Source organism: Haliaeetus leucocephalus, unplaced genomic scaffold, assembly GCF_000737465.1.
Source record: "Haliaeetus leucocephalus isolate CR32 unplaced genomic scaffold, Haliaeetus_leucocephalus-4.0 Scaffold184, whole genome shotgun sequence".
Taxonomy (NCBI): Eukaryota; Metazoa; Chordata; class Aves; order Accipitriformes; family Accipitridae; genus Haliaeetus; species Haliaeetus leucocephalus.
The window spans coordinates 8233966-8248439 of record NW_010972620.1 but is presented as its reverse complement, the minus strand read 5'-3'; the positions used below and the strand labels follow the sequence as shown (position 1 = coordinate 8248439).

General features: G+C 42.0%; 1 protein-coding gene across 1 annotated transcript in view; it reads left to right on the top strand.

The window, feature by feature from the left end:
* SORCS3 (sortilin-related VPS10 domain containing receptor 3) overlaps positions 1-14474 on the top strand; it is a 311734-nt gene that overhangs the window by 97637 nt on the left and 199623 nt on the right. The window contains exon 3 of the mRNA XM_010564990.1: positions 3327-3394. Within this exon, the coding sequence (XP_010563292.1) occupies positions 3327-3394 (68 nt within the window). The remainder of the gene's footprint in view (positions 1-3326; positions 3395-14474) is intronic.

Genomic DNA, 14474 nt, shown 5'->3' with positions numbered 1-14474 from the left:
GTTGAGATTTCCCTCAGTTCAGGGGAAGAAAATGTTTATTTTTGTTTTGAAATAGCACATTAAATGTGAAATCTCCAATTTTCAATTGAATTCAGCTTTTAAAATGAAAACTGTCAAGATTTTTGTACAAAATTACTCTGGCACAGAAAAGCCACGGTTATTTGTTAGTGTTGACAAAAACAAGCTAAGCTTCTTCAACTACAAAGTAGAAATTGGAATCAAATGTCTCAGCTTGAATCAATAAAGGTTTTTTCTCTTTTGTTGTTTTTTTTGTGTTTTTTTTTCTCCTGTCAGAATTCAGTTTTGGAAAATATGTCCAATTTTCCTTATGTTTTGTTCCATTCTTTTTCAACAAAAGCATTCAAATAACAGAATATCTTAGAAAATCTGGTACTTGCCCACATCTGCCCCTGATAGCCCTGCTTCTAGTTTCTTCTTAGCACGGTTGGGGCAACATGATGTGGAGGCCTTAGAATAGCCTCTTGAAATGCTTTGAAGTTTCGTGTGCAACACTGTGTCAAAAGCACCCCATGAAAACAACTCGGGAACCAGCTGTGCCTTTCAGGCTTTGATTTGTGTCTTAACCACATGTGACACTTCCTTAGTAGTTACATTTGCTCCGCAGTCTCACGAGGCAGCGTTGTGGGGGAATGTGCTTTCGCAGCTTTTCTTAGGAAGGTTGTGTGTTCAGCCTCTCCAATCCGCTCTGGTTTTCGAACTCCCAAACCATTGAAAGAGTTGCCTTTATTGAATCTGAAGTGTCTTGTCTCAAAAGCAAGCAGGGACAGGGTGGAGGCCACCTGGGGTTGTGGTGCAAGAGTGTTGCCTGGCCTGGGCGTACATGGTGAGTGATTTTTATGGACAGGTTGCTGTAGGTGACTGTACTGCATATTACCATTGCCTCAGGCAACTCCGGCTATTTCCTGGGACCCTTTGTGAGATTTCACTGCACAGAGAAGCTCATGCTTTTGCTTTCCATGCATTAACAACAGGCAGAGCTGGATTTTTGTTAGTCATCCTGGGCGAAAATCCAGAAAAGCCATACTAAACAACGTGCTTTTACTTTGGATTTATACCCAGGAGCTGAGTAGGATTCAACCCACTCCTATAAAGCTGGTGTTATCCTGTGGTTTGCAGGGTTTATAATAGATAAGTGACATTTTCAAAAATATAGGGCATAGGAGATCTGGGGAGAGGCACACAAAGAGGTGGGAGGGTATGGATGCTGCCTTTAGTTGTAATTGCAACTAAAGGTAGAATTACTCTCTTGAAATTTGACCAGGACACGGAGATTTTATTTAATACGTTTAGGGCTGGATCCAGGATCCACTGAACTCAGCAGAAGTCATCCTGCTGTATTCAATATGATTAGGCTCTGAAACTGGAAAACTAACTTTGTGAAACCTCACCGTAGTTGTGAGCAATAAGAAGGGTGTCATTTCTGGCAGGGCTTGTGCTGTGGTGCATGGCTTCCTAGAGACGCTTGAGATATGTCCTGTCTGAGCCCCTGTGCGAATATAGGGAACATCCTAAAAACGTCACTCTCGTCAGGTTTTAGCTGGGAGCAGGCTGCACTGCTCAGTTGGCATAAAGGGAGGAGATATACAAACCTTGGTTACTGCAACTTGCAGCTGGCTCTTCCCCTTTTGTGTGGGAAGGTGTGCACAGAGTTTAAGTTGCGATAAAAAGGATATTGTCCTTATTTCTGCACTGCACAGCATCAGTTTAGGCTGACATGGGCTCACATATGCTGACTCAAATCTGCCTGGCAGGTTTCTTTTCACACCCTGCTGGAAGCAGCTTGGCTTTTATCTTCCTCCTAAAGGTCTCTGCGTGGGGAAATAAAGGGACAAAATGCAATCGGGGACAAGGAAAGTGAATCCAGTAGAGAGAGGAATGCTCAGAGCATCTATTCTAAAGCCATTAAGTTGGGCACTGACTGCATAGTCACGTACCAAGGTCCCTTACAATTTGAACAGGTCTCTTCCCGGTATTATGCTGACAGTAGCCGACTGCCGCAGCCATTGTGATATTGATTAATCCTTTGGCATTTTTCTGCAAAGCTTTAAACTCCTCACTCGGCAGCCTTTCAGCTGGGAAACCCAAATGAAAGGTGTGGTGGGTCCCACCGCTGCGGGAGGAGAAAGACGGAGGGAGATGTGGCTTTGTAGTAGAAAAGATCCTTGTTGCATAGGAAAACATTAATGAACTCAACCCTTTGTGTCACATCTCTCATTTGGACCTATCTTTTAGCCAAACTGTGATGAGGCTCGTCCCGTAGAATCCGCGGGAATGAACTGTGTGACATTCGTTATGCTAAAAAAGCAAGGATCAGATGCTCAAATGCTCTTAACTTCCACTGAGGAACCTCTATTCTTTCTGCAGAAGTTCCCGTCCTGTCTGAGCCTGGGAGCTTGCACAGAGGCTCACAGGTTATCGGAGCTCATAGCTGCCTTTCTGGGAGAGAAGGGCATTGGGCAATGTAGCTGGTAACTAGGACGATTACATTTACCTGTGAAATCTGAGATCAGAGCGCCAAGGATATCGGAGGGAAGTTACATTCCCCTGTGGTCCCCCGAGTACTGCTTAACTCCTCTCTCCTCCTACCTCAGTTTTGCAAGGGCATGACTTGGGAGTGTTCATGGCTCGCCAGAAAGTCAGTCAGTGGGTCCTGAAGGCTATGACTCTCTTTGAGCACTAAAGATACAGCTGAAGTTTTGTCTTGCTCAGTGTCTAAGCTGAATGTCACGCTCTGCATCCCTCTCTTTTACTGCGGCAGAAAGGTGACAGATGATGTGGAAATTCCCATGCTCCTGGAGTCAGTGACAGCAGATAGAGAACAACAAAGCTCATTCTGGACAAAATGGACTGTTTTGCTGGATGGGGATCTTCATAAACAAAATTGCCAATTCTTTCCATGTAGACTCACCAATTTGTGGTAGCGCTTCGAGAAACACAAAAAGTCGACTGTAATTTCTGATTGGGCTGTTGAGTTAACAAGGGTGCATCTGATTCCATCCCTGACCTTGAATAACCATAGTTGTAGGGAGGGCAGCTAGCAATGTTTGATTTATTCCTGTTAGCATGTTTTATTTCAAATGCAAAACATTTTGAGATTAAAATAAATGTTACTGCTTACATGATGCATTAAGCTAATGGTTTTCTTTTTTTTTTTAACTAACTTGATCCTATAATACCGCAACTTTAATGGATAAATGCTAAGCTCTCCTTTGGGTTATTTCAGATGCCTTCTGTATTGTTATACAGTCTAAAGGAAAAATCTTTTTTTCTCTTTCTTTTCCCTTTCTCTCCCCCCCACCCCGTAGGTGATTCTCATTCTGACAAAGCTCTACGACTTCAACTTGGGGAGTGTTACAGAGAGCTCACTGTGGAGGTAAGTGGATTGTAGAAATCACAGCAACTGGCATGGAGGGGTTGCACTTGTGTCCCTTGTAAAACTGGAGGCTGAGCAAGGCGGGTATCTGAGTTGATCAGGGGAGGAGGTAGGAGGGAATCTGGGATAACTAGAGTTGCTTTTTGGAAAAGGGACATGCGATTAAGAACACATTGCTTTAGTGAAGTGGGGTCTGCAACAAGAGGGTTTCTTGATGTACGGGCACTTCTCTGGTACACAGAGGAGCTTGATTTCATTCTCACCTTTGAGTGTCCTTAGACAAGTCTCTTCATTCCTCAGGGTCTCTGCTGTGAGGCTGGCAATGAGAACGGTCTCTACAGATGGTACATGCTTGGTAGAACAGTGTCCAAGATGGTATACAACAGTGCATGATATAATCTTAGCTGATCTTAGCCACGTTCCTCAGTCCCATGAGCCGAGATGGTCATCTTGGCAGTGAATCTGTGTTGCCTTGGGCTGTAAGGCCAGTAGCCACTAAAGAACTAGAGATATTATGGTGAGGTACTGGTGTCTTCTCCACTGTAGATAGATTTGGATGGTGTCATGTACCTGCCATGCTCCTAGTCTGGCGTGGGAGATGGAGTGTCCTGGCCTGGGGAAGCACACTGCTGGTCAGAGTGCATGTTTTTAAGTATGTGTGTGCATTTAAAATAAATAAATAATAATAAAAAAATTCCCTCCCTCCAACTCACCCCTATAAACAGGCCAGTTCCTTGATGTCTGAAATCACCGATAGTTTCTACCTGCTGGGAATTGCTCTTCCTTCTAACATCCTGTGTGTAGTGTGGAAAGGGTATGCCTTTAACACAATTGTTATTAGATGTTTTTTTTTCCCGGGGGGGGGGGAAGGCAGCCAGGGGTTGGGGGAGACCAAGTGCCTTGTGTCAGGTTTACCTGGTGCATTGCAGGTACTGCGCAACCTGCTGAAAGTGTAGTTGGTGGAACTGTCAGTGCGTTGTAGTCGTTGTTCCGGGTGTGAGGAGCTTCTTGCAGATGGTATCTTGAACTTCTTTCTTCCCAGCTAATTTAAAAGCCCCTGTTTAGAGCATGGGCTGCAAGTTTATTCCTGTTAATGTATTTAAGGGTTAATTGTTCAGTAGAGCTCTTAAAACTTCTCAACTTAAGCAGCATTTCCAAAGCCTAATTACGCTGTACCATGGTAATCTGCAAAAGTATAACTAACTGTGCAGCTAATAAGAGAGAACACAGTGATTTTCACTTACCCTGGTACTTTTCAAGGTATTAAAGCCTTAAAAAACTTTTGCTTCTTTACCTAACAAGTACAAATGGCACTGTGATTGTACTTTAAACGTAATTGCCAAGCAATCTGCTCTGCATAAATAATGTAACAAGCAGGCAAATCATGTCCTAATACTGAACTCACAGCATCACCTGAGCTCTGCAGAAAGGTAATAGCAGCACCGCTTTTGGAGTTTTCCCAGAGTGACAGAAATGTAGTTCATTATCAGTACAACTGAAGGCATCCAGTATTTGGTCAGCTGGGGAAACACACTCATTTGTGAGTGTTTCGCAGAAGTGTCCCAGAACACAGCATCTTTTCTGCAGTGAAATAGGGGCCAGTGTGGGGCCTAGAGACTCAGAGATGTTGAGAACTCAGAACCTCCTGGGTTGTTTTCCAAGGTCTGGGAGGAAACCTCAGGGTAGGTAGAGCTCCTGGGCTCTAAAGCTTAGTTTTCCACTTGGAAAATTCAGGATTAAGCCATGTTGTACTTCAGAGGGGAGTGTGGAGTCTTAGAGAGCTGCTATAAGTTTCTTTGAAAAGGACATTGTAGAAATGCAAACATACTAAGTGGAAGCAATAAGCCAAGACAAAGACTCCTTTTCTCAGGATTTGCTGTTCTGTTTGCCCATTAAGGCCTCTGAATCTTTGCATTATTTAAATTGATACTTTTCAATATTTTCTTTTAATTTTTGAGATCCTGAAAATTTTAAAAGGAGGATCTGTCTCTACAGAGTGAATTTAAGCCTTCTGGCAATAAGTTTTCTTTCCTTAGTTACTTTTTGTAGACTCTTAAAGCCATCTTTGAGCCCCCAGAACTGATGTGTCACAAACTGAATGCAACTATCAAGTAATTATCAGAATGAGGTCTGGACATTTCCAGGAGGTTTTTTTTTCTTTCCCTTCCTGTTTTCTGGGAATATGACACATACTTTCTGCTAACCAGGAGTCCTGTCCATCCGAGCAGTGGTGCTGCGTGATATCTGTTCTGAACACTTGGCAAACACAGTTGCTTCCACAAGAGAGGAGTGGCTTTTGTGGCAGAGAGCAATGAATCACAGAGCAGTGCTTCAAAGGATGCTAAGACAGAGCAGAGTGCAATGCAGTCTCCAAATATCATCTTGCCTCTGCCTGCTTCATGCATCAAAAGCTTCTTCTCAGTTCCCCTTGGGTTATAGCATGAGAGGCTTCTTTTAATGGAAAACTGAATTGCCATATAAGAGAAACTTCTAATTCCTGCATCTAAATACAAAGACAAGTAAATCAATAAGAAAACATCCTGAATGTAATTAAAAAAGGGAGTGAGAGCAAGAGGGGGAGAGAGGAGAATTAAAAGTTATGTTGGAAGCTGCTCCTATATCAAGCTGCTATGAGTTTAGTCAGAGGAAATGCTAGTCAGCATTTGAATGCAGGAACACAGACATTGCTCTGATAAGCGCATCTATGCTTCTGGAGCCCTAAGAATGACAGAAAAGACCTCTATTGCTACTGAAGCAGCCAGCTTTGAAGTAGCCAGCTTCAAGGAAAAGACACCCACACCCACCCGCTCACCCAGCCACAACCCTCCCCCTTGTGAATGCCACATCTCTTCTTGGTCACAAGAGATACCTGTCAGTTGTGGTTTGGGGTTTTGTTTTTCCCACTAAGTTAAGTGGAGGTGATCGTTTTCCTCCTATGAAAGGAAGCTACTTTACTGTGTTTGTAGTTGTGATGGTGTGAGACATCAGAATTTGTGGAAAGAGGTCTTTTCATAGGTCAGCAAATATAACCTTAAAAATTATTTCAGCTTTTCAGGCATGCAAACCCTTCATCAGTTCTCAGTGCCTAGCAAAATGTCTAATTGGGTAGTTGAGAATCTAGCTACATCCTGCCTGCTTTAAGTAAAAATTGGATTAAGGGTTGGACATATGCTTTCTGTAGAATTCAACCAGCCCCCCCACCCCTGCCAATTTCTCCATCAACAAAAGGAAAACAGTTCTCCCTCTTTATGTGTAAATTTGTATGGTTTTGATTTGAAGTGCTGTTGGAGCACCTCTAATCCACAAACCCTCTGTAGGCCAGGGTCCCTGCGTCAAACTTCATTGCCCATGATGAACTGTAAGCACACAGGAATGATCTGTCATGAAGTATGAACTTTCTTTGTAAAGACTAGGGGCCAGGCTGCTTCACAGGCATTGCAGTCCAAGAAGGTATCTGTTGAACAGAGGAGAATGAAAAGGTTAGATATGCAAAATATGGTGTCTAAAAGGCACCATTCACAACCAAGAGTTGAAGTTGTTTTGTTTTTTTTTTTTTTTTTGCCTATTTTTCTGTTGGAAGTCTCATGCAAATTTTACTAGGAGGAGGAGGGAAGAGAAAGTCTATCCAATGGCTTATTTCTTCAAATGTGTATGTTCATAATACTTCCAGGTCTGACCATAGAAATTGTGATTGTGATAAATGGGTTTTGGTTTCAGGTGTATGTTGTGTTCAAATATATGGGGGGTTCTGTAGGTTGTATGGTAGGCAGTAAGTCCTTTCATTAGTTAATCTTGTTGCTGTCCAGTTGTTTCCCTCTTGTGTTGTGAGTATGAATAAACAGGAGGAATCTATCAAGCTCCTTTTCTTATTCTATGGGCCTTTTCAATTTCACAGGTTTTAGAAGCAAAGGAAGAGCCTTGTGAATGTTTTCTTGCTTGTTGCTAATCCTGTCTCCTTTTTAAGCTGTACAGTATTGAGATAGGGTTATGTGAACGTGACATTCTAGATAAGTATTTAATGTTGCTATTGTAATATTTAAAATGTTTTCAACTGTTTCAGCCAGTCTGGGTTGAGCAGTTACTTCTGCTAAGGTAACTGGAATAAAAGTTTTTCCACTGTTGCCTTTTTTAGTATCCAGGAACAGTTATATTTATTTGGATTGCAGTAGCTAAAAAGATAGCCTGTATCCCAAGGGAGCCTTCAATCTCAGATGAAGACAAAGAGACAACAGGGTGATCCAGCAGACAGGAGAAGCGCAAGTTAGCAGGGCGGTATTTATGATCAATGCGATAGCCATGACTGCAACACATCAGCTAATTAGGCAGTGGGGAGTAGTTCAGATTTTCTTCCAAAGTGCAAGCACTTGCATGTGTCAGCTCTGAGTCCCTGCTACCATTTTACCCACCTTTGATGGGTCCCCTGGAGTTCCCCTCCTCTGGCTGTTGTCCCAGCTAAATTATCTGATGGTACATAATGCTGGCCCATGCATTAACCCGTACTCAAAACCATGACTGAATCTTTCTCTTAAGAAGCTAAAATGCTGATGAAGGAATATTTACATATAGTCCTTCATGTTTTCTTGTTTATTAACCAAGAAATTATGTTTCCATGGCAGCAGTCAAAAATCCCCAAGCATGTTTTTTACTCTTGTGGCTGCTGTGCCCGAAGAGGTTTGTCTGTTGTCTTAGCCTCCATGTTGAGTTAAAAAAAAACCCACCAAACTTTAAACTTTTTAATAGACACAGCTGCAAAACACAACAGCTACAACTCCTCACTTGGAGCTGAGAGGAGTAAAACTTCTCAGTTTGTTTGCAAGCTGCCTTATGTCTTGCATTGCTCTTTCATTCAGTTCTGTTTGAATTACCAAAGGGCTTCACGCTGTTTCCTCCTATGTCCTTGCCTCTTAAGCCTCCCACAGTCTCCAGAGACCATCGGCATGGTCTAGCATGTCTAGCTGTAGCATTTGTTGCCTTTGCAAAGTTTCACAGCTCACACTGATTTCTGTGCCCTAGGTTCGCGTGTTGCACAGGGAGCTGGCTTCAGATAGGGTGGCTCTGTAGGTGTGAAACCGTGAATGCTGTGTGAAATGCCATGTCTCCCCTTTGAGAACTGGGGCTTAGTCTCCTTGCTCCAAATGTAGCAGCCTCTAAGACGGGTGAGTAAGAAGGCAGGGATCAGGAGATTCAATAAGCCTGACTCAAATTTCCATATCATCCTTTGTGAAACAAGCTAAACCTGAAATAGGTCATGGCACGGCCAGAGCTTCCTTAAAAGAGTGTTTCTATCCTCAGTGGCAATGCATTATTTAGACTGTGGTGCTGAGAATGGCAACTTGTTTGTGCCACAGCCTCTTGCTTAGTACTGTTCAGGCTCCACACATTTTGCAATGGGGCATTGTAGTTTTTCTGGAATTTGCTGTATTGAAATGCAGTCTCCAGACAGCCACCATGACCAGCTGATATCTCCCCGCAGGATTGTCAAATTTGATTACATTTATTGTTTTTCCCTTTTATGCTGACAACATGCATCTTAGATACATGTTATTTTCTGGAGGACTGTATTCAGCTGGTTTTCAAAGTAGTAATGCTTCCCATTATCACATCTTATTTGGCATTTTTTAGCAACATTGCAAAGTGCAGAAATCCTGTGCTGATGAGGAGAAGGGTTTCTTATATCTGCAATTAGTCATCAGAGCATGGAGGGAAGGAGCCAGCTGGGTGTGCAAGCACATCCCTGACCTTTCTTGGATTTGAAAACCAGGGTGCCCAAAAGTTTGGCATCTCCACTGTTGTCATTTGTTAGAGTGTCTAAATAGCCTAGACTGATGATGGCTAGTTTTTTTCAGGCTACGGGAGCCACCTGTCACAAGCTTTGTGGCTGAGAGCTGCTAGGTGCAGACTATGTTGCTGAAGAACCAAGGGAATAGGGAACTGCAGCAGATGACTGCAGTGTGAGATGAGAGCTGTTCCTCAGGGCTCCCAACACCCGGAGCTGCGGTTAGTGTGGGCCTTCAGCAGCATCTCAGAATAATGCAGTTCTTAACCTCTAGTATTCTTGCTGATTTGTCTTTTCCCCACAGTGGGTGATTCAGTTTATCCTGGCTCAGCACAGTCTGGCTGTCAGTCATAGATGCCATCCTGACATGGGAGCCAGACTTGAACTATTTGGGAGATGAACGGTAGCTGCATGTTGGCCCATTCCTGAGCTAGCTGCTGCCAACTGGAGATAGTGGCCATTTAATAAAGAGAAGTTCTTTGACCCCAAGAGCTAGGTAGTCCCTAGCTGTGAAGAATAGAAAATGCAGCATTCTTGAGCCAAGTGAAAATTTCTTCTTTGCTCTCATGGCTAAATTCCTGCATATTTAAGAGAAACAAGTCTTGTTCTCTTTCTCAGGCTGACATACCAGGTTTGGCAGAGGCTCCTGACATCTGTATTTGTCCAGCTGCACATGTGTTGCAGCAGACATCAGAAAGTGGGTCCTAGTTAATAAACAGGAGCAAGAGAGCGAGTTTACAGGTGAAAATAATTGTTGAGTATCAGCAAGGAGAGAAATTAATGGCTAAAGGGCGTTGCATTAAGTTACACTATATGGATGCTAAATGTTCACAAAAGGCTATACATAACAATGGCTATTCTGTGCTCTTTTCATAACTATTAAAAGCGATAAGGGGGTGGCTTAGTTTCTTTGTGTTTGCTGGTTTAGAGGGGCTATCTGACAAGAGTGTTAGAAGTTGCTGGTTATCAGACAGTGATAACAATTGATCACCTTATCCCACTGTACAAATCAAGCCATTTGAAGTAACTATTTATGACCTGATTAAAAATGCTTTTCTGGTTTGAGGTAATTCATTACCCTTCCAGTTATCGCTTTCCAAACACCTAAACAAATCTTTTATTGTGGACTTCAGGAAATGTACAGAAGGGATTGTTTGGATTTGCTTGGTCTGTGTGTGGCTGAATATGAAGATCCATGGGAATTAATAAAAAAAAAGAAGAAAAAAAAAAAAAAGAAAGAAAATTCAAGGCGTGGAACAGAATGAACCATAGGTTTAGCCCTCCTTGAATGTCCCAGACAGTCCCAGGTGGTGTCCAGAGGATACATTCTTTGCAGTTCAAAACGAAAGGAGATGCTGTCATTGCAACAAATGGATAATGTGAGTTAAAACTGTTTTAAATGTTTGGTTTGGGAACCGATCATGAAAATTAATAGGCTTATCTTAAATTCAGGGCTATGTTTTAGAGTTAGGTAAACTCAGTAATGATAATAAAAATAAGACCTTATTCTTTAATTCAGTATTTCATTCTTTAAGTATATGACTAACTTCTGGAGAGGTTTCATTTGTCTCCTTCCTGTTGCTTTCCTAGTTCTATTATATCCCACAGGATTTTCCACAAGGGAATAGTAAGGTTCACATGTCTACTTTCTGATGGTTCCTTGCTTTAACAATCAATCATGTTAATGTTGCCTCAGAGATTGCCTTGTTGGGGACCAAGGGGAGCAATGCAAAATCAAGTGAAAAGTAGTAGCCCAGCAAATACGAGTCTAAAAGCCTTTGTATGTGTCTTGGGGTGGTGTGTAGATCTAAGTCCCACCTTTGCTTATTAAGATGCCTTAGTCATCTTGTTTCATGGAACTCATTTGTCTTTTGTGAACCAGCCTTCTGGCTGGTCCATTTGTTGTGTCTCTTAATTGCTCCATCAATGACCTTTCTGTGGGGGCGGGGATATCATCAGACAGGGGACCTTTTGGATTTATTAATTTTTTGTTTGCCAAGAAAGCTCTGAGACTAATTGCCAAGACTTCCCAGAAGATATTAGTTTACAAATTTTAATGACACTTATGATTTATTAATGTGCTTCCCCCTGCATCTGCTCATCCCTATTCCTTGGTGGAATTCCTGCTGAATTGGAGAGAATTAATAAAAACGGAACTGCAGATGTAGTGGTGTTCTAGCTAGACTGTTAATTAAAAAATTTTACCCGTATTCAGAGTGCTTTATTCATATCTGTGATTCTCTGAAGACAAAGATAAGTCTTGGCTTTGACTATGTTCTACCCCAGAATCTCGATTTGGTGAAGGTCTTGCATGGTGGTGGCACAAAGATTCACATTTACGTGTGCATGTAACTCAATGTTCAACATGTGCTACACATCCCCGCTTTGTGCTTCATTCACAGATCTTTTGCAGCTTGAAAGTGGGGCTGCTTTGCTGAAGTTGTTGACCTTCAAACATGTGGCTGTGGGAGGACTGGACTGGTCACTAATGATGGATGCTGCAGATATGTTTGTGTGAGGAATGTGTTCATTAAATATGTCTAGAAAGGTCATGTGGTTGTACATCAGTTTTGATCTCATAGATAACTGGGTTATTGGGATGTTCCTGTTAATAAGTAGGCCTGGGAATTTTTGGATACATCTTGTTTTCTGGCTGGAGACAGGGAGGCAAGAAGAAAAGGCAATTTATCAAATTCCAAACTTTTTGAGGGAATGTTCTTAGGAAAAAGGTGGAATTCCAAATAAAATATACAGAGGGCAAAAATGAGCTGTGTTTTGTTTTAATTTTCCATGTTTCAGGTAAGAGCTCCAGCCATCTATCTTTTCCTCTCTCCCTCATAACTGTTGAATTATTTATACTCAGCAAAAGAGCTCCAACAGGAGAGACTGAGAATCTCTCCAGGGAGAGACTGATACTAATCTCTTGTGTGGAAGATCCAAGTTCAAGCCCTTGCTCTGAATAAGTAGAAAGGGAAGTGCTTTTTTATTCCACAAGTAATTAAATTGTGTAACTCATTGCTACAGGATGTTGTGAGGCAGAAATAATAAAAGTGTAAATGGATTTCAAAAGGGGATTCAATGAATTAATGGAGGATATTTCTGCAGGTGGCTGTTAAACGTGATAGTGTGGCAGTAGCCTGTGGCTTACATTAATTATTTTATGATATGACATTCAAGGAACAGACAGGTCTACAGTTTTTGGATCAGTGTTGCAGAAATGTCATCCATTTTTTGTTAACTGTTCTTCAGCAATGAGCTATTCATGCTTTAGGTGTTCTAATGGAATAGCTGGGATTGTGCTGGAAACATGATACGCCACAGTATTTTAGTGGTTTGGGATTGGAGATCCCTAAGTCGAGTGCTGGGGAAGTAGACCATGGGAAGAATCATGCTGTCTTTTCTCTTCCTTATACTTTTCCCAGAATATTCTGTGGCAGATTAGCAGGCAATACAAATTTTTGATCTGACCTATGGTGGCTGTCTTATTCAACCAAGGGATTTGAGTCTTTTATACCACAGGTAGGTTCTCCATCTGTTTCCCAACTGGTGGCTATCTTGGATGCAATCACATTTTCTCAGTAAAGCTATTTTATTGGACTAAAAGTATACTTTGTAGTTAAAAAAACCCACAATAAAAACCCAGGCTATCTTTGATGTAATTTAATTTTCCAGCCAGTCCTTTCAGGCACACAACTGGTTTTCATCATCCTGACAATGGAAACTTAAACCTGTCCAGATCTCTAGTCTTTCCATTCCAGAAAACTAGATGATGGAGTGGAAAATTTAGGGAATTTAATGCCAAAAGATGTTTCTGGTGTTGATACAATCATGAGTATCTCAGTGTGAAATGAAATCTGTTATGGAAAAAAAGAAGGTGTTTTAGGGAGCTGTAAGAATATGCTTGTACCTGTTTTTGCATCTTATATACGCTGTATTTAATATAGTTTTTCTGTCCTTGCTGATGAATTTCTTTGATTATGAGCTTCTCAAGAAGGGAGATGTCCTATCTCATCAGAAATTAATTTTGAGGTCAGGTCATGTTCCCGGGCATTTATTCCTGGGACTTTGGTGGGGAAGATCAGAGAAAGCTTTACCAAAAGTGAATGTGTTTTTGAAGCATCACAGTCCCTATAAAGTAGTCTTCTCAGGGATGGCAGGTAAAGTGTGTTTGTAGTGCTTTGCCTACTTGTTTAGAAAAGTGGCAAGGCAGCATTCAGGAGGGAGTCTGTAGCCAAGAACCTGCTGTTGCAGATCCTGTGGGTGTTGTGACTGTTGCTGCATCAGCAGAGCTGCATCTGTTAACAGGAATTGGCTATTCCATCTCTTTATCATTTGGAGCAGCAATTCCATTGCTCTCATTAGAGAGCTGCTCCTTTTGTTGAGTTATCTCATCTTACATTCTAATTAGATTTGGATGCCGAATGCAAAACTTTTTGCAGGAAGCCACACTTAAAGATGAATTTGTTTTGGCCTTACTAATGTCTTTTTCTGATCGCTTTTTACTGTGCAGAGGAGTTTTGTTGGCACAGATTAGTAGCGGATGCATTCAACGTGGATATGTGCCAATATTAATGAAAACCACACATTAAATTCACTTATAAATATGCAAATAGATAATTGCAAAATAGAACTTTCATAATAAATTACATAAGAACTTTCATACTAGATCTGATCCAGTAGGACCTGGAAAGCCTGAAAAGAGATGCCCAGAAAAGGATGTGGTAACAATCTTACAAAATTATGTGGTGTGGTAGGGTCTCTCCTAAAGCAAGTGGGTGGAGCATCTCTCATATGAGGAAGGGCTGAGAGAGCTGGGACAGTTCAGCCTGGAGAAGAGAAGGCTCGGGGAGGGGGGGATCTCGTCGATGTGTGCAGATACCTGAAGGAAGGGTGCAAAGAAGGCAGAGCCAGGCTCATTTCAGTGGTTCCCAGTGACAGGACAAGAGACAATGAATGGGCACAAACTGAAACTTGGGAGGTTCCCTCTGAATTTCAGGAAACCTTTTGTACTGTGTAGGTGACCGAGCACTGGCACAGGTTGCCCAGGGATGTTGTGGAGTCTCCATCCTTGGACATATTCAAAAGCTATCTGGACTGGTCCTGGGCAACCAGCTCTAGGTGGCCCTGCTTGAGCAGGAGGTTGGACCAGATGAGCTCCAGAGGTCCCTTCCAACCTCAACCATTCTGTGATTCTGTGAAGAATAAAGGAGCACTGGCCAAATATTCAGAACAAGTAGAAGAATTTGATTCTTAGGACAACATGTAGTTAATCTGTGGATCTCCTTTCTGGAGCGTGTTTTGGTA